The 27,677-nt window shown below is 56.7% G+C and overlaps 9 protein-coding genes across 9 annotated transcripts; 3 read left to right on the top strand and 6 right to left on the bottom strand.

Annotated features, from left to right (window-relative positions):
• Positions 1-1,040: 1,040 nt before the first annotated feature.
• Positions 1,041-2,858, top strand: INS49_008075 (uncharacterized protein; the record flags this gene model as incomplete). The annotated part of the gene is made up of 6 exons (XM_043168820.1): positions 1,041-1,243; positions 1,302-1,356; positions 1,414-1,513; positions 1,571-2,155; positions 2,216-2,599; positions 2,677-2,858. 6 exons carry the CDS (start codon positions 1,041-1,043, stop codon positions 2,856-2,858), a joined length of 1,509 nt encoding a protein of 502 aa, XP_043026500.1.
• A 101-nt stretch (positions 2,859-2,959) lies between these two features.
• INS49_008074 (uncharacterized protein) lies at positions 2,960-5,530 on the bottom strand (the record flags this gene model as incomplete). Its single annotated transcript, XM_043168819.1, has 1 exon — positions 2,960-5,530. One exon carries the CDS (start codon positions 5,528-5,530, stop codon positions 2,960-2,962), a length of 2,571 nt encoding a protein of 856 aa, XP_043026499.1.
• A 1,815-nt stretch (positions 5,531-7,345) lies between these two features.
• Positions 7,346-7,837, bottom strand: INS49_008073 (uncharacterized protein; the record flags this gene model as incomplete). The annotated part of the gene is made up of 4 exons (XM_043168818.1): positions 7,346-7,457; positions 7,535-7,649; positions 7,721-7,755; positions 7,818-7,837. The coding sequence occupies 4 exons, from the start codon at positions 7,835-7,837 to the stop codon at positions 7,346-7,348; spliced, it is 282 nt and encodes a 93-aa protein (XP_043026498.1).
• Positions 7,838-8,758: 921 nt separating this feature from the next.
• On the top strand, positions 8,759-11,406 carry INS49_008072 (uncharacterized protein; the record flags this gene model as incomplete). Its single annotated transcript, XM_043168817.1, has 4 exons — positions 8,759-8,857; positions 8,938-9,330; positions 9,389-11,002; positions 11,095-11,406. The coding sequence occupies 4 exons, from the start codon at positions 8,759-8,761 to the stop codon at positions 11,404-11,406; spliced, it is 2,418 nt and encodes an 805-aa protein (XP_043026497.1).
• Positions 11,407-12,145: 739 nt separating this feature from the next.
• Positions 12,146-16,985, bottom strand: INS49_008071 (uncharacterized protein; the record flags this gene model as incomplete). Its single annotated transcript, XM_043168816.1, has 5 exons — positions 12,146-14,314; positions 14,377-14,682; positions 14,768-16,063; positions 16,125-16,243; positions 16,508-16,985. The coding sequence occupies 5 exons, from the start codon at positions 16,983-16,985 to the stop codon at positions 12,146-12,148; spliced, it is 4,368 nt and encodes a 1,455-aa protein (XP_043026496.1).
• Positions 16,986-17,968: 983 nt separating this feature from the next.
• Positions 17,969-19,295, bottom strand: INS49_008070 (uncharacterized protein; the record flags this gene model as incomplete). The annotated part of the gene is made up of 2 exons (XM_043168815.1): positions 17,969-18,918; positions 18,992-19,295. The coding sequence occupies 2 exons, from the start codon at positions 19,293-19,295 to the stop codon at positions 17,969-17,971; spliced, it is 1,254 nt and encodes a 417-aa protein (XP_043026495.1).
• An 811-nt stretch (positions 19,296-20,106) lies between these two features.
• INS49_008069 (uncharacterized protein) lies at positions 20,107-22,569 on the bottom strand (the record flags this gene model as incomplete). Its single annotated transcript, XM_043168814.1, has 3 exons — positions 20,107-20,231; positions 20,284-22,296; positions 22,374-22,569. 3 exons carry the CDS (start codon positions 22,567-22,569, stop codon positions 20,107-20,109), a joined length of 2,334 nt encoding a protein of 777 aa, XP_043026494.1.
• A 1,258-nt stretch (positions 22,570-23,827) lies between these two features.
• INS49_008068 (uncharacterized protein) lies at positions 23,828-24,176 on the bottom strand (the record flags this gene model as incomplete). Its single annotated transcript, XM_043168813.1, has 2 exons — positions 23,828-24,019; positions 24,105-24,176. The coding sequence occupies 2 exons, from the start codon at positions 24,174-24,176 to the stop codon at positions 23,828-23,830; spliced, it is 264 nt and encodes an 87-aa protein (XP_043026493.1).
• A 1,701-nt stretch (positions 24,177-25,877) lies between these two features.
• INS49_008067 (uncharacterized protein) lies at positions 25,878-27,034 on the top strand (the record flags this gene model as incomplete). The annotated part of the gene is made up of 4 exons (XM_043168812.1): positions 25,878-25,893; positions 26,016-26,080; positions 26,130-26,897; positions 26,966-27,034. The coding sequence occupies 4 exons, from the start codon at positions 25,878-25,880 to the stop codon at positions 27,032-27,034; spliced, it is 918 nt and encodes a 305-aa protein (XP_043026492.1).
• Positions 27,035-27,677: the final 643 nt, after the last annotated feature.

Raw genomic sequence — 27,677 nt, 5'->3', positions numbered from 1 at the left:
GGACTGTCACGGAAAAGGAGTGCATGGAGCAGCGTTTAGGGGTAGGATCGCTGGGCCAGAATGCATCGTGGAGCCCTCCCCAAATTGAGAGAGAGACACATGCGTGGCTAGTATCATACGGCATGATGACTTGGCCAGCAGCGTCGGCTCTGCAGCAGCATCTGGCCAGCGCTGGCCAGCTTGCCAGCCTCGGGGTTTCCAGAAGCCTCTCTGCAACACTGTGCAACAGCAGCAGACCGGCCACCTTCTATATGTAGGGGACTGGTCACAAGTCAGGTCCCAGCAGATCGGCGCCGACTTTGCCGGCAACACACCCCGGTCTTCGGGCCTTGACTGAGCCTGGCATCACTCAACCGCCTGGCAACGAATTCTCATACCAAACAAGCAGGGTACCGCCGATGGATCTGCCAGGTTGTGAGACGACAGTGAAATCGATCAACATCGACGCATCTCCGCATCTTGAGGCAGCCAAGAGGGCTCGAGAGCCTGTGGACAAGCCCGACCGGATGACTCATTTCGGTCAACAACAACAACAGCAACCACACCTGTTGCTCCGAGTGTCACCCGGCACATCGAACCCCCGGCCTAGAGGCGGTCTCGTAGCCTCGGCGTCATGGCCTACCTACGTCAAAAGGGGCTAGGGACAGGATTGACCTGCCGTCTTTGGGATTACGCCCTTCCGGCCTTTTCGGTCTCTGCCTGCCCACACGCTTTACCGCCTTCGATTCTTTCTCCCGCTCTATTCCCGACCGGCCGAGCTACTTCGTGCGCAATTCTGGCGATGTCGGTCTGGATGTTCTCATTAGTCATGGAATTCTTTGCCTGCGTGCCCCGTTTCGCCGTTTCGCCGTTTCGCCCTCGCATTATAATCATGCGCAAACGTAGCCGTAGTAATGTCCCGAGTCTTTGGATACTTGGTGTTGTGTCGTCTTGCTGTCTTACAGACGGGTCGCTCCTACCCTCACCTGGGCTATTCACTTGCACTTGGCTCCTGACGTAGATCTAGTCGCTCGGCGGACGCAGCTAGTCGCCGGCGTGCCATGGCCTCCCCTGCGACGGCGGACTCGCCTGCAACATCTAAAGAGACATTTGTCGATGAGAACGGCATTATGAGGACAGATCCCCGTCACGATCAGGCTGTGGATATGGACGAGAAGCACAACAAGGACAACGGTGCTGTCGAATCGGAGTCCAGCGACCATGAGCAGCCACAAAAGGAATTCAATGAAGGTGGATATGGCTGGTAAGGCAAATACACGGCGAAATATTGCTGGCCGCCACAATGCTGACCCACAAGTCAGGGTCGTGGTTATGGTCGTTTTCCTCATCAACTTCCATACCTGGGGTATGAATTCAGTAAGTTGCCGTTGTATCGAACCATTCCAAAGGCTCTAATACTGACTCTCGTATCAGGCATATGCTGTATTCTTAGCTTACTACCTGACCTCCAACGCGTTCCCCGGATCAAGTGCCATATCATTTGCTTTCGTCGGTGGTCTGTCCATATCGATAGGTAAGTATGGTTCTTTGTGTTCTTCTTCGTCACAGCGCTGACTCCCTGCTTGCGCAGCCCTCCTCCTCGCACCACTAGCAACAATTTGCATCCGGAAATATGGTACTCGTACTTGTCTCCAGATCGGCGTGGTCCTGGAGACGGCCGCATTCATCGGCGCGTCCTTCACCTCTGAGCAATGGCACCTTATCCTATCGCAGGGGATAGCCTTTGGCGCTGGCATGGGCTTCCTCTTCACGGGCTCAGTCGGCCTGGTCCCGCAGTGGTTCCACAAGAAGCGCTCTCTCGCAAATTCCATAGGGACTTCTGGGTCTGGCTTTGGTGGTCTGACGTACTCCCTGGCCGCACATGCCATGATTGAAAACCTCGGCCTTCCATGGGCCTTCCGGATCTTGGCTATCCTGGCTTTTGCTGTCAACGGCGTCTGCAGCTTCCTGGCGCGAGACAGGAACGAGGAGGTCGGTGCGATTCAACAGGCGTTCCACAAGGACCTCTTCAAGAGGATCGAGTTGTATCTGTACCTAGCCTGGGGCTTCTTTTCAATTCTGGGGTACATCGTTGTCGTCTTTTCACTGGCATCATACGCCTCCGCAGTTGGATTCACGGCGAACCAGGGGTCCATTGTAGCGGCCATATTCAACCGTAAGTGCCCCTTCTCGCCGTATCATCACAATGAGTATCTTAACCAACATACCCATCCAGTGTCTCAAGGCCTGGGGAGACCAGTGATCGGCCTACTCAGCGACAAGGTCGGCCGGATCAACATCGCCGCCCTGGGCTCACTGATCGCCGGGCTGGCCGCCTTCTTCCTCTGGATATTCGCGGCCAAACACTTTGCTGGCGCCATCGTCTACAGCTTGTTCGGCGCCTTCGCGGGTTGCATCTGGCCGTGTGTAGCTCCCGTCGCGGTTGAGGTCGTGGGGCTGCAGCTGCTACCTTCTGTCATGTCTATCACGTGGTTGGTATTGGTACTGCCTGCGACTTTTGCCGAGGTCATTGGCCTCAGCCTCGTGGAGCCCGGGAGTGATGGATATTTGCACGTGCAGGTGTATACTGGAGCGATGTTCGTCTCGGCATTTGCTGCTCGTGAGTCACATTGGACCCCACTCAATTTGTCTTGTGCCGCCTCAAGAAACCACATGCTGATGCTACTTACCGTGTAGTTTGGGCACTGCGGGTATGGAAGATCCACACGTTGGAAATCGCCAAGTTGACGAAGGAGGGAGAACGGGATATCCGCAACCCAGATACCGTCGGGGCGGGAACACATGTTTCGCCTGCTGACCACAAGTCGTTCTCGATGGCTTTTGCTATGAAAGCCTGCTTTTCTCTCACCAAAGTGTAATTTTGAGAGAACAAATACAATCGCTGTCATCTAACCAGGTAAATATTCTATGTCGTATATATATACTTTACATAGCGCAGTGACAGCATAGTGACTTGGCTTCAGGCAACATGATCACTACCCACAGCCTGCGTTGTATCAGCCCCTTCGGGCTTCTTAGACTCCTGGGGCTTGTCAACCTGCTCCTCGGCCGCGTCACGCTGTGCAGGAGGATTCTCCGCAGCCTCGCCGGTCTCCTCACTCGTGACTTCTGTAACCTCCTCGACCAGAGTCGTAGGCTCACCGGCCTCCTCCGCAACCTCAGTAGCCTCCTCAACCAGAGCTGCGGCCTCCTCGGCAACACCATGTCCAGCTTCGGGCACATCAGACCCGGCCTCTCGCAACATTTCCGTCGTCGCAAGCTGGATGGAATCCTTGAGCCCAGCGATCTTCCTCCTGCTCTCCTGGACGGCCTTCTGCAGCGCGGTCACGCTGCCCGACACGCCGCCCGCGAGCTGGACGGCCTTCTTCGCGGCCTCCTCGAAGTCGTCGAACGCGTACAGCGGCAGCCCGCTCTCGGCGATGATCCTCTGGCCCTCCTCCTCATTGGTGCCCCGGATGCGCACCACGACGGGGACCTTGATGTCGACCTCGTTGTACGCCAGCACGATGCCCCGCGCGATCATGTCCCCGAGCGTCAGCCCCCCGAAGATGTTGACGAACACGACCCGGACCCTGTCGTCCTTGAGGATGATCTCGAACGACCGCCTCACCGTCTCGCTCGTCGCCTTGCCGCCCGTGTCGAGGAAGTTGGCCGCCCGTCCCCCGTGGTCCGCTAGCGCGTCCACCGTGTTCATGGCCAGGCCCGCCCCGTTGACCAGCGTCCCGATGTTGAACGCCTTGTCCCCCGGCTTCAGCCGGTGATAGACGATGCCCTCGGCCTCGGCCTCCCTCGCGCCCTCGTCCCGCGCCTCCAGCGCCCCGTACGTGTAGTGCACGTCCGCGAGCCGCCCGCCGCTGCGGGACGCGGCGTCGTCCAGGTCGATGCGCAGGTCGTACACGGGGAACCGGGCATCCCCACTGGATTTCATCTGGCGCACACCGAACTCGAGCCCCACGTGCTTGGCCTCCCTGTCCCGGAAGACGCGGCCCAGGTCCCGCAACATGTTGCTGAGGCTGGGCGCGTGGGAGTCAGCTATCCACAGCTTGTCTATGAGCGTGGCCACGATGTCATCCCACGGCTTGGTGCCGTCCAGGGCGAGGATGTCCGCAGCGCTGGGCGGCAGGAGGATCTTGTTGTATCTGGTTGGGTCCCACCAGGCTTTCAGACTGTTATGAACTGCTGTGATCAGACACTGGGAGCGGGTGGCCCGGTCCATGCCGAGTGCGAGGTAGCGAACGGGCCATCGTTGGAACTGGAGGCCTGAGCCTAGGTTTCCTTCTTTGAGGAGCTTCTCGCTGGCTGAACAGTCGAGATGGAGGCTCCGAGTCTGCTGGCATGACGCCTTGGGGGATGATCTGCTGGGTGCGAAGGTGCTGACGGGCCTCCGGACAGAAGTATGTAGGCCGCGCCTCTGCTGAGAGGCCAAGACTCCTGATGCCGCTGTAGCAAAGTCATCTATAGATCCGAAGACAGCCCCGTCCTCGATTTCACCCGCGGTCATTTCGTTGTCGTCGATTAGCTTCCTCAGTGCTGGCCCAATCTTGGCTGGGTGGTTCACCATCGTCACCCCAGCATTCCTAAGAGCCAGGATCTTCTGCTTGGGATGCGGCTCCCCCGGCAGCCAGAACGCGCCGGCGTGGCCCATCACCCTGTCCGGCGGCGCCAGCGTTCCGGCGACGAGAGCCACGATGGGCTTCCACTCGTTCGTGGGCGTCCGGGCATGATAGTCTGTGATCCATTGCGCAGCGAGGGTCTCGCCGTCCCCACCAATCTCCCCAATGAGTGCGATGCCTTTAGTGTTGGGGTCGTGCTCCAGTACCTGCAGAGCCTCCACGAGGTCTGTGCCCGGCAGGATGTCTCCTCCCACACCAATACAGAGGCTCTGGCCCAGCCCGGAACGCGTCGTGGAAGCAACAGCCTCGTAGGAGAGCGTCCCAGACTTGGCAGCTACTCCAATGCACCCCTCACTGAAACAAGGTAGCGGCTGGAACCCGATCCTGCATCTCTCGCCCTTCGCGCTCGAGATGATCCCGGGTGAGTTGGGCCCCACCAGCCTCGACTTGCTCTGCGTCTTCAGCACGCTGTGGATCCTCAGCATGTCGTGCAGGGGGATGTGTTCCGCCACGGCCACGACGAGCGGGACCTCGGCCTCGATGGCCTCCTCGATGGCCTGCGTCGCCTTCGAGGCCGGCACGTAGATCCCCGTGGCGTCGGGCTTGAGCTCCTCCATGGCCCTCCGGACCGACGGCAGGACGGGGAGCCCGAGATGCTCGCCTTCCTTCCCCGGTGTCACGCCGCCGACTATGTTTGTGCCCCACGCGATCGATTCCTGCGCATTTGCGGTAGCCTGGCGGCCGGTGAAACCTTGGAAAATAACGCGTGTCTTGGAGCCTATGCGGAGGTTGTCCAGCGTGGCGGCATAATTCCGGCGGCAGCTGGATGAGCCAAAGGGGCGACGGGTGGCTGCTGGGCCATGGCCATGATATTGACGGTATCTCGGCCTGCTTGCTGAACGCAAGTTGGACCTCATGGCGGACTGCATCCTACAAGTGGGGATGAGATCGCAAACACAGGCGGTCTCATTGAAAACGGTGGCTAATGCTTGACTGCAAGATTGTGGTATCCCTCGCCGGCAAAGCAAGGGTAGGGGAACTGAATTGTCTTGGATTGAATGATATCTTTGTTCCCGTAACTTGTGCTGTCTGTATTAAGTGTGGCTGAATAGCCGGGCAACTGGTGCAACTTGCAAACCAGTCTCACGCGGAACCCGCTTTCTGGGCCGTGCTGTCAGAAGATGGGTTTGCAAGTGGAGCATATAGCCGACTCACAAGAGAAGCGCGTAGTCAAGCCCCTCCCTACTAGCTCAACTGCGTTCCTGAGTTGCAGATCACGGGCGGTTCTGAGATCGAACGCTATACCTAAATATCCCAAGTTTCCACTCGCATAAGAGCAATCGAGCCTTGCCTGACACGTACTTTGCGATCTATGCTCTGTATGGCAACGCTCCTGTCTCTACGGAAGCACTTTGATCACCCAGTACCTAAAATCAATGAGAACGGATATTCGCACCCGTAAAAACGGAGGATGCACCCATACATCACTCACACTACAGCTACAGCCAAATAGAGCGTATCACCAGGCTAATTTACACACCCATAATACCTACATACCTAATGCTTGTATAAACTAGGTGTATAGGTGTTAGGTGTATGAATTGAGCGTGTGAATTGGGTGTGCAAATTGGGCGTGGGTGTTGGTTTAGTGCTGGTGATGTATGGGTGTACCCTCTGTTTTTGCGGGTGCAAAGACCCGTTCTCAAATCAATGAACTCGATCGGGTCGTTATGTGTGGTCAGAGTCATACTCGTTGTGTATTGATATGATACATGTGATCGCTGCTTCACGACACAATAAACCCCAAGCAGCTTGACCAATTCATCATGATGTTCTTACAGGCCATGCCCTCTCTTAGGAGTGATCCTCAAATTCACCTCCTTTCTCCGTACCTTGGAGCTCGTGAACTACCCTTGGATGGATTGCTTGAGGAGTTGGAAAAACGTAGGCTGTGCAGGCGGCGGCGCAGCCCCTTCGTTGTCCCCACGGTTCGGGAGCTCGTGGTCCTTGTTCCTTTCTCTCCGTTCATCAATTTTCCACCGCAAGCACACGAAGACGAGAAAGAAGGGCCACAGGAGACCCGGCCAAACGAAAAGCAGTGGCTAGCGGAGATAGCGGTGGGCGAGATAGCGGTGGCCGAAGCAGTGCGGGAGCCTGAATAGAGCTTGCGGATGAGGTCGAGCGGTATCGATGAGCCCCAATTTGATCGAGAACAGCGCTCCACCAACGTAAAAAAACACCAACCGTACACGCGATCACTATGACGTCTTTGAGACTGAGACGATCCATTGTCCGTGCGTTGGAAATAAGTCTTTGGCAACGACTCCAAAGATATGATTGGACTTGAGAGAAACCCGTGGACGCCCTCGTTCGTTGACAAGAGTAAACCTATCTGACGGAAAGAGCATCAGGCCGACGCAACTCCTCCACTCTTGTGCGTAACTCCTTCTGTCCCGCGGCTATTGTCATTATTGTTGACAGGTCCGCGATTGCCTTGACAGCTTCGTGGAATCTGGACGTCGTAGAACGGCAGAAGAAGGGCGGGCACCACCCATGACATGGTCGCATTGGCCGGGAGGCCGGTGAAGCCCAGATGTGAGGATGAACACGCGAAAGACCTCACTCATGTCGAGAACCTCCACTGCGGCTTGGACATACGCGCAGAGCGGTGTTCCAGGTTTGTCGCATCAGTCCTGGTGAGTTGTTCGCGGCTTCACCGGATGGAGGTTGTCCTATGCTCCCTTGCCTTGAGCTTCGCTCCCACCGGCTGCCTTGCTTGACGCAGAGTCCTCTGCAGCATTGTGGAATCCCAGGTTCTTGAAGTCGTCTTTTGCCATCAGGTCACTGTATTGGATGGTCTTGTTTAGAAATGCTGTTGCCGGGGCGCAGGTATGAGCTCTTCACCAGAGGCATCGACTCACCGGTCCATGCGACATGATAGATATGCCTTGGCAAGCTCACGACACTGGTCCTCATTAACGCCCTTGACTTTCTTGATACATGCCAGGTATTTTGTCATGACATGTTTGCACTCGCCTGGTGGGAAAGTCAGGTAAGTTGAACTGATGCTGCAGCGTGTAGGTACGGTACACCTGTGCACAACATACCATCATGGTCGAGTGGGAAGCTGCCTCTCTGTGGTCTGTAAAGGGAATGAGCATTGGGTGATGAACATGGAGTGCCTGTGAATCAGGAAAGACCTACGGTACAGGTTTCGTGTACATCTGGCCCCCGCCAGGCCCGTAACCACTCATGCCGAAAGATCCTGCTCTGACGAGGCGAGGGTCGCGAAGTGTGTCCGGACTGCAATCAGGGCCGTCTGATCAAACACCAATTCAAGATATGTGCCGCTGCTAAAGCACTGAGATCACCGACAACAATTCGTCCGAATATGTGCTTGCTGACTTGCGTGCGGCTTGCTTACTGGATGTAGACTACCTAGGTATGTAGGTGCTTGTGCAGCAAGGCATGTATGTGATGGTGGCATGGATCAGCAGACGGAAGCTGTGGCGGAAGCTATACCCCGCCTGGCACCCTGGACGCACCCAGGAGACGGCCCAGGTACTGGACCTTGCAGGGTACGTGGGCGGCCTGTGAGGTACCTGGGCAGGTGGGTAGGAGGTCGACAGGTGCTTGGTTGGCCTGAGGCAGCCAAGCTGACGGCCCATGCGGGTGGGGATCGGTGCTGTGCTGGCGGAAGCAGAGGCAGGGGGCAATGCCGTGCATGAAGTTGGAAAATGACGGAGACGCGACTGGCAGACAGACACATTGTATTCAACCCGGGCTCCCCTCCACCACGTCCAAATTTTGTCTGGCAAACTGCACCTCACCGCGGCTCAGGGAAAACAACAGCATGCATTTCTGATCCCGGTGGCTGCTTCACCACCTCCCGTTACTGTCTTGCGTGTCTTGTCCATCCTGCTGTTCCACCAGAGCAATTCTCGTCTGTTTCGAAAGCGGCTCTTCGTGTCTTAAGGAGCTGGGGGCTTTGGTCGCAGATTTTGCCCGGGCCCGCGCTATTGAGCCTCTCCCTGCCCGTCGGATAGACCTCGACGCCTCGTCACTGCTCCTCTGCGTCCCGGTGATTGACTCGTCCAAGCTCCGCATCCCTACTGCTCTGCTTGCCCAGCATCAAACGAGCTACAATGGCTGCACTCGGCGACGACCTCTTGTCCACGGTCAACAAGCTGCAGGACCTGGTCTTCAACACAATCGGAAACGACTCGCTCGATCTCCCTCAGATTGTACGCTCAAGCCGCACCTCGTCTCCGGAATCTACTGAGCAGCAGTGTCGGGCCTGCCCAAGCTAACCAGCATTCTACAGGTCGTTGTCGGCTCTCAGTCTGCCGGGAAGTCGTCCGTACTCGAGAACATTGTTGGCCGTGACTTTCTGCCCCGCGGTAGCGGTATCGTCACACGCCGGCCCCTTATCCTCCAGCTCATCAACGTCCCTGACGACGGTATCGATGCCTCGCAACAAGCTGCGCATCCTTCCCAATACAACGCAAATGTCGCGCGCCCTGGCGAATGGGGCGAGTTCAACCACATCCCCAACAGGCGCTACACCGACTTTGGCGACGTCAAGCGCGAGATTGAGAATGAGACTGCCAGGGTGGCCGGCAACAACAAGGGCATCACTCGCCAGCCCATCAACCTCAAGATTTATTCTCCACACGTTCTGAACCTCACCCTGGTCGACCTCCCAGGCCTCACAAAGGTAGGTTCACTTGGCTCTACACATGTGCTCCCGTGCTAAGCTAACCACCTCTGCGTAGGTGCCTATCGGTGACCAACCTGCCGACATCGAAAAGCAGACTCGCAACCTCATCTCAGAGTTTATCGCAAAGCCAAATAGCATCATCCTCGCCGTCTCTCCCGCCAACGTCGATATTGTAAACTCCGAGGCTCTCAAGCTTGCCCGCCATGTCGACCCATTGGGACGGAGGACTATTGGTGTCCTGACCAAGGTGGATCTCATGGACCATGGTACCAACGCCCTTGATATTCTGTCCGGGCGAGTTTACCCCCTCAAGCTGGGATGGATCGGTGTCGTAAACCGATCACAGCAAGACATCCAGGGCAACAAGCCCATGGAAGAGGCCCTGAAAGATGAGGAGAACTTCTTCAAGCTGCACCCAGCGTACAGGAATATTGCCATGAAGTGTGGCACGCGCTTCCTGGCCAGGACCTTGAACACCACTTTGATGGGACATATCAGGGATCGCCTGCCTGATATCAAGGCTCGACTGAATACACTGATGGGACAGACCCAGCAAGAACTCGCCAGCTATGGCAACATGCAATTTAGTGGTAGAGAGCACCGGGGCTCTCTCATTTTGCAGCTTATGACTCGATTCGCAGCTTCATTCATGTCATCGATTGACGGGACTTCAACCGAGATCTCCACCAAGGAGCTGTGCGGTGGCGCCCGGATATACTATATTTTCAACTCCGTGTTTGGCAGCTCGCTAGACACGATCGACCCGACCTCCAATCTCTCTGCTTCTGACATCCGCACCGCAATCAGGAACTCTACTGGTCCTCGGCCGAGCCTGTTCGTTCCTGAGATGGCGTTCGATCTTCTCGTGAAGCCGCAGATCAAGCTCTTGGAGATTCCCAGCCAACGTTGTGTTGAGTTGGTATACGAGGAACTTATCAAGATCTGCCACACATGTGGGAACATCGAGTTATCACGTTTCCCGAGGTTACAGGCCAAGCTTATTGAGGTCGTATCGGACCTTTTGCGAGAGCGTTTGGGACCCGCGTCCGGCTACGTCGAGTCCCTGATTTCGATACAGCGGGCTTACATCAACACAAACCATCCAAATTTCCTAGGTGCTGCAAATGCCATGAGCAACGTAGTAGGCGCCAAGCAGGAGAGGGAACGCAAACGCCTTATCCAGGAGGAGCGTGAGCGGAGAGAGAGAAGACGTGCGAAAGAACTCGGGGCTAATGGTACAGAGGAGGCCGAAGAAGACGAGCATGCTGGCGCTGAAAAGGCGGAGCACGCATCTATTCGCAAGGCGCAGGGCAAGGGTGCGCGCAGCATGTCACCGGCGGTAAGGGAGAATGGCACCGGTGGCATCACGGCGGCGCTGAACGGAGCGCGTTCAGCCTCTCCCATGATGCAAAACTCCCAGGCCGCTGGCGGGCCGAAAGACTCTTTCCTGAACTACTTCTTTGGAAAGGATGGCGCGCAACCAGCTTTCCCGCCGCCGTCGCACAACGCAAACATCGGTCGACATGTGAGTCAGGGCTCGGAGCCATCGATCAGCCAGAGCTTCAGGCACCAGGAGCCCGTGCTTCGCTCTCCCATTCAAACCACAGCATCGCACACACACGATGATGACTTTGTCTTCGGCTCATCGGTGCCCCGTGGTGCAGACTTTGTGAGTCCTCCCAGCGAGACTGATGTACGATCGAATTGGAACCTCTGAGCCGCAAATTTTCACCTATTTCCTTAGCTAACCATGCTCAACAGGGTGCTACCGGCGAGCCGGCCATGACGGAACGCGAGCAGATGGAGACGGAGCTCATCCGGGCCCTGATCTCCTCTTACTTCAACATAGTACGTGAGTCGATCGCCGACCAGGTCCCCAAGGCCATCATGCACCTGCTGGTCAACCACTGCCGCGACGAGGTACAGAACCGCCTCGTCAGCGAGCTGTACAAGGAGTCGCTGTTCGAGGAGCTCCTGTATGAGGACGACGGCGTCAAGAAGGAGCGCGAGAAGTGCGAAAAGCTGCTGCAGACCTATAGGGAGGCGGCCAAGATCATCGGCGAGGTGGTATGAGACCAGAGCAGGGGAAAGGAAGAGGAGAGAGAAAATGGCCATGACAACGGATGGACGACAGCTCATCTAAATTCGAGCCAGACGGAACGAAGAGACGACAGATGATGATAGATGAACAGGTGCAGGCAGGTCATGGTAGACGACTCGTGTTGTTGTTGTACTTTTATGTACTCTACTCCCATCAAACTCACTCACATATCCACACCCACCTCAGTCACCCACCACTGACTGGGTTGGTTGGACGACACAACTACTCCACACCACACAACACCATACCACGCGTACGCAGAGAAATACCGCATACACAGGAGACGTCTGTATATAGAGCAGGCAGCAGACATGGGGTTGGGACGATTTTTTTTGTCTTTCGAAGATCACGCGTACAGGCAAAAACGTGTTCTGGAACAAATACAAAATCGCAGCACGCTTTTGTCCACTTGACTGATCCCCATGAGGAGTTCATGAAGACGACCTTCTCCGTATCTAAACCATTTCCCTTGACAATTTATTTTGACCACTCGGGTTTCTGAGATTTGGTCTTGGTAGACTCCCGGTAAGCCTTGTGGCATTCTACGTGCTATACCAGCGTACATCAAATGGGGCACACCGTAATGCTTTGAGAATACATGAGAAATGCATTTATTTTGCTTAACTCTGTTTCGGATGTTCTTCTAGCCGTCCTTTCCACAAGCCACACCCAGACCGGACGGGACTCACCGCCCACTAATTACCATCGGCGCTATTGATACCTCGCCGCCCTCGACCCTGCGGGGATGGGAGCGCTCGCCGGCGACGGCACCCCAGCTGGATAGCGGGGGTCATACTCCTCCTCGTAATAAGCCTGATCGCTCCGCGGTGGCGGACCCTGGGGCGGAAGTTGAGGCCGGGGCTGGAAGTGCCTCGGGGCCGCGTCGGAAGGATGACGCGGGTCATAGCTTTCAGTGACGGTCGGCTGGGGCGGAGGTCCCTCAGGCAGGCGAGAATATGCTCTTCCGTACGGGGCGCGGTACGATCCCCCACCCATTTGTGCAGGCGGAGGAGGCTGTTCACGACGCGGAGGCCCGGTAGCGTAAGGATCCCCACGGTCATAGGATGCCGCAGGCGGCAGTGCGTCCCTGTAGTACCTTTCAGGCTCGGGATTAGGAATACGACGGAGAGGGCGTTCCTCGATCCATGTCGATCCATCCGGCCCTTGATACTCGATGATTTCAATCTCAATGACCTCTTGGGGACGCTGCCGTGGGACTGGCTCGTCTGGATAGCCGCGATAATTGTAATCGTCGCGAGGCGGAGGTCTCTCGTAGCGGGGGTCATCCACGGGGGGCGCTGCAGGCAGATACTGGTAATCGTGCTCTGGACGCGCCGGGCTCCTCTGGCGGTATTGCTGGGTTGGAGGTGGGCGGTAGTTTGTGTAGACCGGGGAACGGGATCTGCGAGGTTCAACGTCCCGCACGGGCGGCTCCTTGTATTGTCCATAGTCCTCGGGCTCGTCGCGGTTACCGTCCATATAAATGACGTTGGACAGCCGATGCTGATGACCACGGTAAGCCGCGTCCCTTGGATTTGGAACACTTGGATCAGCTCGAGGAGACGGCGCATCTGTGCTCGGTGAGTCCCGAGGCCTAGACTGGAAACGCTGGCGCTGCTGAGGCGTGCCTGGCTTCGAGCCATGTCTCGGCCGTTGGACATTGCCACCGTGGGCGTTGCGCTGGGATGCTTTGGCCTGGAAAGAATTGTGGGCTGTGGCGCTGCTAGGCGTGTTGCGGCGGGACGGTGTGTTATCTGCCGTCGTCTTCTCAGCCCTGTCACCCTCTGGAATGGCACTTTTCCTAGCAGTTTGCGCCCTATCAGCTGCCCACATCGCCCGAATAGCATCCCCTTCACGTTCTGCTTCTTCTTCAGCCATCTTTTCCTCCTCCTCGCTCCGTTTCAGCAAGTCTCCATCTTTTCCCTGAGCACCCTTCCTATTTTTCTTCTTATTCTGACGAGCATTCTGCTCGCGTTGGCGGAAGCCTTGAGACGATCGCCGCTCACTCTCACGGCCTAGCGATGTGCTCATAGCCGCAGCCGCAGGTACAGTTGCAGACGCAAGTGTGGCAGGTTCTGGGAGGGCGTGACCATTCGCAGGACCCATCGAATTGGCTCCGGCCAGAGACGGCCCGGTATGATCGTAAGGGCCAGATGGCAAGTTCGAGTACGGTGCGGTAGACGCTGCCGTACTCTGATACAAACCTACGCCAACTGTTTCTGTCTGAGCTTGTCCGTAGTGTGTGACGTGATCACTCGCAGGCGCATTCTGATATCCCTGATGATAATCAGGCTGGCCTGGATAGGCTGGCGGAACGTTCGGCAGAGCTTCGGGAATATTGACGGGTCCTAGGAGATGCGGAACCGCCTCATTCACCAGGTGGAATTTCTGGCTGTCCATGCTCACGGCCGAGCGCAGGTTGGTGACTGCCGCAGGCTCTGGCAGTAACACCATCTCGACCGTCCACTCTGGTGGTTGGGCGTATTGTCCCATCTGCACAAATGGTTCCACGTGCTTGCTTTGGAAATGCGTTGTCAGCTGCGGCAGCGAATATGATCTTCGTTCTTCCTCAGATGCGACATAGCCACCAACACCCTGATGACAGACCCTGCACACCAAGCCATTGACGTTGCGAACCGGTCTCATATCCTTGTGATCAGATAGGCCATCGATAAAAGTCGCCAGAGGTAGGGGGAGACCGAATCTCGCATGAAATCGCTTGGCAAGATGATGGATTACGACTTGAACCCTGACGATCGACAGAGTGTCCTTCATGTTGGAAGTTGCATTCCAGAGCTCGCGGGCCATACGCGCCATGTCCTCAAGCTGGGCCCGGTATTGCGGAGAAAATGCCGACGGATGTACTGGTTGGTATCCAATCTGTCCATTGGTCTGGTATGCTCCGAAATTGTAATTGTACGGCGCAGTTGGTGCTGGGAGACCTGGCGGGCCTTGCGGACCCGGTAGTCCTGGAGGGCCTGGAGGCGCAGTAGGAGGGCCCGAATAGCCTGGCGGGTTACCTTGAGCAGGAGGGTAAGGCTGATGCTGGTAGACATCCGGAGGAGGGTAGGGATGTGTCCCGTAACCTTGAGCTTGGTAAGGGGGGTGCGAGCTTTGCCCATAAGCCTCACTATAGTGCGGAGCTGCTCCATAGGCTGGCGCTGGAGGTTTTGGATGAGTTTGGTATGGTTGAGAAGGGGCTGCTGGTAGACCTTGTTGGTAGGCACTGTGGGCCGGAGGTGGCTGGCCTTGATAGAAGCCATTTTTCGCAGTTCTTGGCTCTGAGGTAAAGGGCGGTTGCTCTGGCCACTCCGCCCTCCAATGCACAACTACATTGCCGATGCTCAAAGAGGTTGTGTGCTTAGCAGCGTAGTGCTGGATGACGCCTTCGAAGCCATAGTACCTCACGGTAACCTCACAACCGTTGCAGAGGAAAATTTCCTTCCGATGTCGTTCGGTATGTGGCTTGATCTTGATGTCGAAAACCCACTTCATGTTCTCCAGCGTCAGCTTCTGAGTAAACGGGCCCTGCGGCGGATCGACAACTGGTGTAGCTCCGGATGCCCGGGCTGCTGCGGCGTCTTTGGTGACTTCCGCGTAGAAGCGTTTGCGAATGTAGGTCAACACTTCCACCGCGAACTTTGAACAGCTGTTCCTGTCGACCTTGTCCCCGTCTTCCCAGCCATCTCGGATAATCTCATCAGCAAAACCAGCAATTCGCGCTCGCACGGGCGCTTGGACCTCATCCCAATCAGCATCCACCGCGTCTCGAGCTTCCTTGTTGGCGGCAGCGGCAAGATTCCGCTTGTCATCCATTTCTTGTTGCCGCAAGACCTGAGCGGAGTTTTCCTTTTCTCGTTGCTCGGCTTCGGCTCTCTGGGCTAGCAGACGCGACTTCAGCAACTCCCAAGCTTGCTCATCCAATGGGGTGATAATCTGGAGAGCCGCTTGAAAGGAGGGTATATGCGCCAGGACGCTCGGTTCCAACGGTGGATCAAGCGCGAGCGCTCGTCGTTCTATCTCGGCCTTTCGAGCAGCCTTTAGCTCAGCAACCTCCTCCTTCGTTCTCTCATGGCGGCCTGAGGGAAACGACGAGGCGGTCCCAGTTGACGAGCGACGGAAAGGATCTGGGGTGATACCATTCCGTTGACTGGAGCTTATAGACGGAGTCGCTGTTCTGCTGTGATTGCTTGCAGAGTTCAGACCGGGGATCTGAACGACAGATGCAGACCCTGCTGTTGTCTTTGGGCCGACAGCAGTGCTCACAGTGATAGGTACTGATGGTCGGTAACCCGGATATAAGACGTTCCTCATCTGGCTCAGTCCACCGGAAGCGGCCCAGTTCTCCCACCTCAGGGTATCGCTTCGGCGTTCGTGGCCACGACCTTCCAGCCCTTTCAACCATTCCTCTACAGTAGCAGCACCCATAGCCTTCACGCTGAAAAACTCCTGCTTCAAAGTCTCGACGTGTTGAGACCAGAAGATCTTGGTTAGCGAGGTGCTCGGTGGTGTTTGGCTTCGTTCCATGGTGGCTGGGGAGATAACATTAAGCTCCTGCGTGACGAAGACGAACGGCAGAGCTGCAGCCAGAGTGCTGGGAAAGGACGACGACAGCAAGATATCGATCTCCTATGACCAAGTTAGAGAGGAGGCATTGGATGTGATTGGACTCAATGCACATTGCACAAACCTTGATTGACTTTGTCAGGAGACACGTGCCACACGATCGAGTTGCAAACGCCCAAATGATGGCAACGCCATCTTTGCCTGGGCCGGACTGCCACGGATCTGGCGAGCCCTTCGGGTGCACTGTACCTTGCTTACGGCAATGCTGGCATGTGGCAGAGACAGACAACTGCCACATATCCAGCTCAGTCTTGTCTTGCAGAGGACTTGGCATGCTGGGCCAGAAACGGCGTCTCGAAGCCTGCCATATCGCGGTGGCCTGCAAAGGGGAGAGAGCGCCAGAGGAAGGTGATTTTGGCCGATCGCAGCGTATCTTGGACGAAGAGTCAAGATACACGTTGAACAGGCGATTGACACAGAGTAGTCTTCCTAGAATTCTAGGAGGACAGAAAGTGAAGATGTGATGCCATATCTCAGTAGGCAGAGCGGACCTATCTTCAACGGAGCCAGAACCTTGGTCACCTTGTGAATCTTCCTCAGACTGCTCCAATCTCAACTTCTTTACCGAGTCCAGTGTGTTGGACCTGGTTTCAGGCTGTGAGGTATCCTCGGGAGACTTGCGTTTTTTGGACGCAGCCCCAGCCAGCTGGCTGTTGTGCACGTATTGCGAGGTTGTGGAGACAGCGGCATCAGCGAGAAGCGTCTGTGTATGAGGTGTTGGGATGATCGCGTCGTCTTCATCTTCGGACTGAGCCTCCATCGACACATCGGACGGGGAGTCATTTCCATCCAGGCCCCGCAGTGGTGACTGCTGGGAGTTGCTGCTGCTGTCGCTGTCATCCAGCGGGAGGAAGTCGGTTGCAGAGGCGTCGGGATCAGCAGCGGTGACGTCGACTGCTCCGGAATAGCGACCACCTTCAGCCATTGCGTCGGGAGTACAATGGCTGCGTCTGTGCTTCAAATGAAACAGAAAAGGGAGACGGGGCAGCCAGATGGTCCGCCAGGGAGCAGCTCATCAGACGGAAGGAAGGAGAAACAGCCCAGCAACACTTGTCGAGCACTGAACGGGATGAACCGTGGACGGCGAAGGAGGGATGAGGCAGGGCAAGACGCGACAACGATCTAAGCCGTTGTCGCAGAGGGAGGCTTCGCGGGACAGCCAGCCTGCCGCGTGGAAGCAGAATGCTGGACAATGTCTTGCAAGCAAGAGACGTGCCCCGAAGACCAAAGGGATCGAGGGTGTGGTGCGCAGGTTCAAACATGAAGAGGCATGCTTGCGAACGCGAGGCCTGCCCAATTGTTTCGATGGCGGAGAGCTGGTTGTGTTCAGGATCAGGATCAGGCTCGGGTCGGCGACGGAACGCGGAGGCTCAAGCTGTTAGGACAGCCAGCTCCGGGAGGACCTTGGACAAAGAGTTGGCTTGACACAAACGACCCACCAGACCAAGACCGGCACGTAGCGGGCACTATTCTCGGTTGATTCAATGCCTGGCGGTGATGCGCGGCGAAACGAAGAGGAAGGCTGTCCACGAGGGGCTGTGACGATGATGTATGTAGGGAGGGAAACGCGGAGAGGTACGGTACAATGCCATTAGACTACCTGCCCGCCACATCTGTGGGGTGGTGAACCGCGGCAAGCTGCAGTGGGGCCTTGGCCTGGCTGCAGAGGAGCCAAGTTGTGGGGATGCACGAGCTAAGTAGGAAGGTACGTACCATGCCATCCGTACCTAGACCAGACAAAACACCTCGAGTATCCTCATTGTGCTATTACTTCTCAATATTGCGAGGCCATTCAGGTCGGGAACATTTCTCTCGATAAATTGTATAGTATTTTGACCTTGCGTTATGTTGACTCCCTTCCGCTGTAGTCATTTGTCGAACTCTATTAAAAGGTCTGCTGCAGTGGACTTAGAGAGACGACTTCACGTCGCCGCCGTAAGCCAGCCTCCTCAGCATGCCCCTGTTCAGCTCTGCCACGCTCCTCACACAGCAGAGGCCCAGCGTCTGGTCCAGCTCGGCAAGCAGCCCGGCGAGGACATGTTTGGCGCCCTCCTTACCCCCGATGCCCAGCCCGTACATTACTGGCCGCCCCACCAGCACCGCCTTGGCCCCGAGGGCGAGGGCCTTGACGATGTCAGCACCCGTCCGGATCCCGGAGTCGAACAGCACCGTGACCTCCTTGCCCACCGCGTCCACGATCTCGGGCAGCATCTCGAGCGACGGCACCGCCCCGTCCAGCTGCCTGCCCCCGTGGTTGGACACAATAATGCCGTCCACACCATAACGGACAGCCATGCGCGCGTCCTCGGCGCACAGGATGCCCTTGAGCACGATCGGCCCGTCCCAGTGCCTCCTGAGCAGAGCCAGGTCCTCCCACGCGTGCGCGTGCCCGGAGAACGCCTCGCGGATCCACGCCTGCGCCGCGAGCAGCGGGTTGTCCTCGGGCGACTCGCCATCATTGGCCTCGGCAAACTTTCGCCGGAACACCGGGTCGCTGAGCCCGATCTCGATGCCGCTGCCCTGCACAAACGGGAGGAACCCGCCGTCCAGGTCGAGCGGCCGCCACGCGAGCGTGAACGTGTCCAGAGTCACCACAAGCACCGAGTAGCCCCCGGCCTTGGCCCGCCCCAGAAGCGACGCCGTGATCTCGTCGTCCTGCGGCCAGTACAGCTGGAACCACCGGTCCGGCTGGGGCCCCGGCGCCGCTGGTGCTGCTGCCACCTCCTCAATGGTGCTGGTGCTCGCCGTGCTGAGCGTGAACGGCACGCCCAGCTCCGCGCACGCCTCGGCGACACCCAGCTCGCGGTCCTGGTGGTATGCCGCCTGGACGCCCACCGGGGCCATTACCACAGGGCTGGCTGGTGAACTGTTAGATTCCCTTTCCCTCACTGACGCTCTTCCTTCAGCGGCTCATCTGTTGGAGGTACCCACAGTATTTCTTGCCAAGCAGCTCCACGCTGAGATCCCTCGGCACCGTCGGCCTCAGCACGCGCGGGATGATCTTCCACTGTCGGAACGCTAGCCGGTTTGCGTCCATGGTCGCAGCTTCTCCCGCGCCCCCGTAGATATAATTGAAGGGGCCTGGGGCCATGGCCTTCCTCGCCTGTGCTTCGAGGGCATTGGGGTTCGTCGTGACCACCGGGGGCTCTCCCAGGAGAACTCCGTTCTTGTAAAGCTCCAACTGGTAGTCCCCAAAGGGAGCGCGGTCCTCGCCGCTGTCGTCTGATCCTGCCATGTGTGTGGTATAGTTTCTGTCTAAAATAACGATGGAATTGTCAGAATCAAGTCAATTCCATATTTCAAGGGCGGTCTGATGAATGAATGAATGCCCCTGTCCAGTTGTCAGCTGAAAAATTGGCTGGGAGATCGTCGTCTTATTTACGACTAAGCCGTGTAGATGTCAGCTGCCTCGGCAAGTGTCCATGTACGCTACTTGCTACTTCTCCGCTCCCGCCACAGCGACTCCTCAGACAAGCTGAACTTGACCAAGTGCAAGGGAGACATCTAAGCATTGACACAGAACACTCTTTCTTTTCGATGGCGTACATGCTGATTCGACCGTGCAAGCCCCATCAAGCTTCAGCTGACTGTTGCGGAGTCCATGACCTTTACCTAAGACTCAGCAAAATCAAATGCAACATTTAAGAATGCAAGAGCTAATTACTGCCTCTGCATCATCAAAGTTGGGACTCGGGGCTCTCAGTTGCCGTTGACTCAGTCCGGCAGCATTCAGGACTGTTGTTGCATAAACCAAATTCCTGTTAAATTATGTACACGGTGTATTGGCACGGACTGTACTGGAGATAGAAACAGACTAAATGATTGTCAACAACGCAGTTTCGACCCCCTTTCGCACATGTTCGAAAGAGGCGCGTCAATCTTGAAGCGGTACAGACCGTTTAATTGGGGACAGCTCAAGCCATTCAGTCACGTACTTCTGTGTGGAACTTGTTTTAAATGGTCTTCGCTTCCATTTTCTCTCCATTTTCTAGACTACTTAAGATGGGATCGCCAACCCATCCAACGATGCACTCACATACCGAGATTTAAGCATCAAGCTCCACATAGTTGGCGGGGAAGAGTCCAGACTTGGCCCCACGGTGACCAAACCACCAGTCATCATCTGGGAACTCCAGGTTTGTGATCTTGTCACCCTCCGCAAAGCTCAATTCTGCAACACACGTTAGCCTCATTCAAGAACTAATTTGGGCGGCTGTACATACCATTGTCCTCGGCTGCTTCATAGTCAAAGAGTGCCGTCGCAACGGCACCTCCATCAGCCGCGGCCTGGGGCTCAGGCTGAGCTGCTGCTGCTGGAGGCGGGGGAGGGGCGGCAGCTTGGCCAGCACCAGCCGTGTCATCGTCGTCGTCGACCAGTGTGACGTAGTTGCTGGGGAATAAACCGCTCTCACCCCTCGAATTCATGCCCATCCACCAGTCGTCGTCGACCATGTCAATATTTGTCACATATTCTCCTTCCCTGAGCTCAAGCTCGTTCTCCTCAGCCTTTTCATAGTCGTACTCGATGATAGCGCGCTTGCCACCTGTGGGGCCAGCCTGAGCCTCCTGCACTTGATTGTGACCAAAGGCTTCTTCTGCCACAGCAGTTGCTGCACCACGAGCTAGGTCATGAGTGGGCTGCTCTTCGGGTAGCTCCTGCTCTCGGGGTACCTCCTCAGGAACAGGTATAGGGCGCGATGGGAGTTGTTGCGGTGCTGGCTCGATCTCGGGCTCAGCAACACGTGGGACCGGGGCAGCCACTCGGATAGGCGAGGTGTCCCGCGCCGGCTCCTCCTCAACCTCCTCTTCATCCGCCGCAGGTCGCGAAGGCAAACCTGGCAACGCGAATCCACCCGAAGGACGGCTCGTCTCTGGGGGTGGCGGCGGAGGGGAGTCATCGCTGGCACCGGTGCCAGCCCGGGGGATCGCAGGCGCAGCAGCACCCATAGGCGGTCCCCCCTTGAATCGATCCTTGAGGGCAGAAACGCCTCCAGACGGCGAAGAAGGTTGCTCCGGCTCATTGGATCCCACTGTGTCGCCCGTCTTTTGTCCGGGGATGCCTCGACCGTAAGCCCCGGTCTGGACAGTGCCCCAGCTCTTGCCACTGTATCCGCTCTTCCACTCGCCTCCGCTCTTCTGAGCAGACATCGGGGACGTGGCTGGAGGCGGCAGGTCCGCGCCCGAGCCCGAAGAACCCCTCTCTCTAGCCTTCTTCTCCGCCCACAGCTGGGCTGGGGTCTTGCCTCCTTGATCTGCGAAGGTGCGGCTAGCAGCGCCGACAGGAGCGGCTGCAGGGACAGATGGGGCGCCAAAACCCAGCCCGCCAGGAGTGGGAGCTTTCGTGCCGGTAAAACTGCTCGCTCCGCCGAACTTGTTGGCAACTTTGGGCTTGGGCAGAGTGGTGAGGCGCTCAGACTGTGCGGGCTGGCTGAAAGCCGATGATCGTTCAGAGACCGAGGGCCGAGGCGCCTCTTCATCGGCAGGTTCGGCAGGCTTCTGGGCGCGGGCTCGGATGGAGGCAATGTCGACCTTGCCAACGGGCTCGTATGAGCCTTTCACGGGAGTAGGGCGGAGGTCTTCCTGGTTCTTCGCCTGCGCTCGGAGTGCAGCAATGTCCACCTTTCCGATAGGTTGATATCCACCTTTAACAACATCACTGGGCGTGTCATCTTGCCGGCCAGACCCGTTGAACCTGGACGGTTCCTGATTCTTGGTCAGATCCGCCAGGTTCACCTTGGTAGGCTTGTAGGCCGAGTCCACCTTTTCCAACTGCGTCCTGGTCACGGGCGGCGCATCAGCACCCCAGCCGTCTGCGTCGACGTTGTCGTCTCTTCGGTTACGTGCGGCCACGAGGGGGTTGAAAGAGCCTCCAGTGCTCGCTGTTGGGGTGAACACGGGCTTCTTGGCGACCGGAGGGGCAGCTGGTGCGGGCATGGGAGCGGAGCCACCGGCGGTGTACTTGGCGCCAGAGGCATCCGAGACCTTCTGTATGATGGCGGCGGGCTCCAGATCGCTGTCTGATCGTGCGGTTATCTGGACGTGGTAGCCATGGAGGATTTTGGCGACGGCTGCTGAGTGGCTGGTAAAGTAGCCTTTTGTTCGTTCGGGGACGCCGCCTCCACACCAAGCAATGAGGACATTCTTTGGCAGAGCAGTGTTGGGATCTTTGACCTTGACAAAGGCGAATTGGATACGGCCTTCGCTGAAGTCTTCGATCAAGTCGGCAAGCTCACCCTCTACGGAACAGAACTGCTTGTCAGCAGGGTGACGAAGCGCAGCAGGCTGGGGGAGGGGGAGACCGGATGAAGCTCACCTCCTTTGGTTTCGACCTTGAGAATACTCTCCTTTGCCCCGCCATCTTGAAAGGCGTTGAGCAAAGGAGCTTGGACTGTGAACAGAGCCCATTGGGCGTAGGTTGGCGAGTCTGACTTGGGTAGCTGACCGTTGACGACCCCCTGGTAGCTACTCTTGATGGAGGGGCCGTTAATGGACAGGTTGAGCGATGCCATGACGTCGTTTCTAAGCAGTGTAGGGCATCAGAGGAGGGGAGTAAAGCTGGAGTCTGCCGGTACGTGGTAGAGTGCAAAGAGACGGTTGCTGCTGGAATGGCTCGCAGACCGAGTCGTGATTAAAGATGCGCAATGCGGAAGGGGCTGAGCAACCGAGAGCGACGATGAGGTAGTCCGTCTAAATTGACACAGGCAGGTTATTAGCAGGCTGGCACGCTGGCAGGAGCTGGTCACTGACTGACTGCTGAGGGGCGGGTCCACCGGGGAAAGGGGAAGGCGCCGTTGGGCTGCAGCTGAGGTCATAGCCTGTACAGTGTGACATCCCAGCAGCTCTGTGTCACCGTCAGTCATGTCGCACTGTGATTCAGACCCCCACCCAATTCGCACAGCTAATTCACACGCCTAGTGCCCATTAGATGTGCTAATTAGGTATGTAAATTAAGCATTGTGGGCATGTAAATTGGGTATGAAAATCAGTATATACCTACCTAGGTAGGTAGGTACTGAGCATGTAGGTGTTAGGTGTACAGGTGTTGGGTGTGTAGGTGTTTCCCCAGGCGAGCACAGTGCCCAATAGAATACATCCGGGTGTACAGGAAATGCCCAATCACCCAAATGGCGATGAGCAGTTTGATTTGCGTGATTCTCAATTGCAAGATGCTTAAATTCCTGATCACAAAAGTTTGTCCTCGGAAATTACACGCAAACCCTCCCAAGTCATGGCAAGGAATAAGAGGAAGGACTGCACTCTGTTCCACCTTGCCATGTCCCATGGTGGGCTGCTGTTGGCTTCTCAGACATTGCTTTTGTAGAACAGTCTCTCTACTGAGAATACAAGACAGATCAGAAACAGGACCCAGGTGTTGCATTGTGTAGAACTTGGGCTGCGTATATGGAATTGAATTTGCAGTTTAGGAGTCAAGGACCCCTTGAAAAAGAGTCCGGATTCCCCAGTCGCCCTAATAACTAGTGAGACTCATTATTATTTGTACAATGCAGCCCTCGCCTCTAGAGCAGACTGCCAACGCCCATATGATATCCATCAATCGTTGTGTTGTGTATTGTTTGTTGTTGTTGTTGTGTGTGTTGCGTGTGTCGCGTCGAACGTACTGCCCTTCCGCCTTGCAGTGATCCTCAACAACGCTTCCAATCTCCAGGAGTTATCACGGCAAGATCGTCACGATTTGCCCCCACTCCCAGACCCATCATCGCAGCAGCACATGGTGAAAACATGCGGCCAATTCCTCGGTGAACCCAATCAGCAGCACAGTTCGGCGCAATCGCAACATGATTCGCAGAGGCAGCAACAGCACAGTGCTGCGAAGAAGCCCTTCAGACATCCGCCGCCGCCGCTGTCCTTCTGAGGAGGAGGAGCTTGTTGTTGGTACTGCATCGGGGGTGGGCCGCCTTGCGGGGGGTAGTATCCTTGTGGGGGAGGAGGGCCGTAGGACTGTTGGCGAGATGGTCAGCATTTGAACAAGATTGTGCGACCCGACGTGGCGAGGTCAGAATAGAAGCGTCGGAATGGTGATTACCTGTTGGGGGTACTGGGGACCGTAGCCGCCGCCCTGAGGCGGGCCGTGCTGGTAGTAATCGTTGGCGGACATTGTCGGAGTTGCTCGAGATCAGTCGTAGAGGACAATGGAGACCGTTTGGCGGCAGTCAAGCAGTTGGGCGGCGAGATGTCGAGAAGTAAAGAAGCCTAAAGGGCGGCTTGACTCGACTTGGCAGGAGAAAACCTTGGTAGGGCTGAATGGAGTCGCCGAGAAATGAAACTTCAGTGGACAGACCAGACAAGGAGAAGGGAAGGAGAGAAAAGGCGACGAGAGGTACGGTGGTAGGTTTTAAGATATGCGACAGCCCAGGGAACCGGGATCAGCGTTGGGAAGGTCAAATGATGTCTGGGAACCTCTGCAGGAGATGTGGGGCGCGGGTAAGAGTTCCAGGACTGATTGATTGATTCCAAGGGACTCGACGGACTACCGAGTACTGGCAGACTGGCTGGGACTAACAGAAACGTGTGGCTCACAAGAGGGCTGCAGGTTGATAACCACCTGGTCGACAGTGAATGGGGCGGGACCGGCTAGGACGGCGTCTCGACCACTGCAGTTACTTGGCCGGTGGGTATGTACCCAGACATTCACTCGCGTCCAAGTACCTCTAGGGCGCATCGAGTGTGGCTCTGCTCGCCGTCCATTCGTCACGGTGAAAGGACTGCGCAGCAGCCACTCTGCCACTCGTCGCGAGCGCGACGGCTGCGGCAGATGCAACAGCAGCCTCCCTTTCTCCTGGGGGCCTGGGGCCATGCTGTGCGCGATGGCAACCCCAATGTGCCGTATCTATTCCCGGGAGCACCTGCATAGCCACTCCAGTACGCAATCTGTCAAGAGCTATAGTGCCACGACAAGTACGCCAGCGTGCCTGTGAGAGGCTTGTGAGCGACTTCAGCCGGAGCCGACGTCGGAACGAACCACCTAGGCTGCTACCTACTAGGTAGTAAGGTCATTGCGCCCTACTGTACCTAGGTATGCAGTCTGCGCTAGCAGGTACAGGCTGACAGGGCAATCATACCGAGTCGAGGGCAAAAGATTGAGTTGGTGTGCAGGTGGTCTGGGGTGGCGGTGCTCGTCCAGACACTCGAGACACTTCTGCTTCGTTGGGCTGCGCGTCGCTTCCAGACCGGCACAAGTTGGCCGGCTGATCGCGACTTAATTGGTCGTGCCCATCCTTTTTCCCTGACACAGCCACCTTAACTCGCTGGTCTCGCATTCTCGGCGCAGAAGCGAGTGCAGTGCGGTGCGGGCCCGTCTTGAACTCGGCGAAGATCCTTTGGGAGGATCGTGATTTTCCCCCGCGGAATAGAGAGACTCGACCGCCAGGGGCACGGAGCGGCAGAAATGGTGAAGTCGTCCATCCCGGAAGACTCGAAGTTCAATCAGCCTTTCACCCCTGACCAAGTCGACTCATACCACACATGACAAGATTGCAGTACAGCAGTCCTGTCCCCAGGGTCTGCAGATCGCTTCATCGTGCATATCACCCCTGCCTTCTAGATCGGCTCGAGAACCAGCAGCTCAAGAAAGCCAGCGGCGGGAGTTCCCGTTCCAACGCAGGGCAACCTGCACAGGGCCTTACACTCGACACTTCGGATCCAGAGAGTGGTGCCCTGAGCAATGTTGCCACCAGAGATCGCGTTGCTACCACTGTACCCGGGCATGTAGGCAGTAGACTACCAATCCGTATGTACTCCAGAATGGATACTACCCTGGGACTGCTAGGACGTACCGATTGACAACTGCAATCAGGCCATGACGCAAGAAGCATGTGGCCAATCAGAGCTTATCAGTCTCTCTTGACCCAAGATGGCGGGGCAATCACTGTTGCTGCATCTCGACCTGAATCGGAGCTGCTTCAACGGCGACAGTGACTAACTTTTTGTTTCTAAGCAACCAAGCACGACAATCCCAACTGGCACAGCAGCGGACCAACGAAACCGTACGATCTGCTATTTGTCAAGAAAACCATTCTTCCTTCGTACCAGCCAGAACCGTACACGCGAGCGCTTGGACCTGCCCAACATCCAGACACACAAGCCTCCATTCCGGGTTCAATCTCGCCCGACTCAGGACCAAACCACCATCATGGCCACGATCAAGGAGATCACCAGCTACTCCGAGTGGGATGCCCACCTGGCATCCCTCCCTCCGACCACACTGCTCATCGTCTCCTTCCACGCCCCGTGGGCTGCGCCATGCGCCCAGATGGCCACCGTCCTCAGCACCCTCGCCTCCGAATACCCCGCCGACGGCTCGACCTCGTGGGTCTCCCTGAACGCAGAGGAGCTCTCCGACATCAGCGAGAAGTACGACGTCACGGCAGTCCCCTTCCTCGTCCTCTCCAAGAACGCCAAGGTCCTCGAGACCGTCAGCGGCAGCAGCGCGGTCAAGGTGCGGAACGCCATCGAGGCACACGCCGGCAAGCCCGGCGCCACAGCCGCCACCACGAACGGTGCCTCAGCGGGCGGCGCAGCAGCCGTGGACGAGCCCGCGGAGACAGACCCGGCAAAGGCGAAGGAGGAGCTCAACAAGAGGCTGGAGGAGCTGGTCAAGGCGGCTCCCGTCATGCTGTTCATGAAGGGCACCCCGAGCGGGCCGCAGTGCGGCTTTTCCAGGCAGATGGTGGCGCTGCTGCGGGAGAACTCGGTCAAGTACGGTTTCTTCAACATCCTGGCGGACGATGAAGTACGGCAGGGCCTGAAGGAGTTCGCGGACTGGCCCACGTACCCGCAACTGTGGATCGAGGGAGAGCTGGTGGGCGGTCTGGATATTGTAAGTCTGCGCTCGGAATGCTCACATTCCATTGTTCGGTGGGACTCATGGCTGACAATTCCGCTTAGGTCAAGGAGGAAATCGAGAACAACGCGGACTATCTCAAACCGTACAGCGTCAAAGGCAACGGCGAGTGAACGGCGCATGGCAAACCGAATCTACGCCACACGCTCAACATACATGGGGCACCTACATACCACAACAGAGGTTGGAGGTCCGTCAAGTCTCATAGCCATTTCAGGTTATATGATTTGAGACCATGTTGCAGCTGCAATTCTTCCTTTTATACAGCCCAAATTTATGGACGGTTGGTCTGAGCTGCCATGAGGGCAAGTCAGTCCTGCCCCTGTGCTCAAGTCGAGCCAGTTTTCCAGGGGCTAGGTAGGCAAGGAAATGATATCAGGGAGGAGAAATGCCACAGGAGGCCCATAATACAATACAGTTCAAGCATTGTGCCTCTCTAACTCATGCATTGCTTTGTAGGACCTGACCATGTTCATGTCTGTTCTTCTCAGCCCCTGCATCAATCTTCGGTGCACATGTTACTGCACAATCTCCTTCCGTATGTCAGGTCTAGACTTGGGTGTTGACTTCTATGCTTCCCCAAATAACCCAGTTTTTTTGGCAGCAATTGGAAGTGACAAGAACCATTGCCATTACAGTTCTCTTGCCGCCAAGCCGGCTGTGGTCCTGGGCCATTACAAACAGCACCCTGCCGAAAGAGTCACTTACAAACGGCCAGGACTGTTCTGGGGCCCTTTTTCTTCGCATATATTTGGC

The sequence above is a fragment of the Diaporthe citri genome, assembly GCF_014595645.1.
Source record: "Diaporthe citri strain NFHF-8-4 chromosome Unknown scaffold_3, whole genome shotgun sequence".
NCBI classification, from domain to species: Eukaryota; Fungi; Ascomycota; class Sordariomycetes; order Diaporthales; family Diaporthaceae; genus Diaporthe; species Diaporthe citri.
This window is presented reverse-complemented; position numbering and strand designations above follow the sequence as displayed.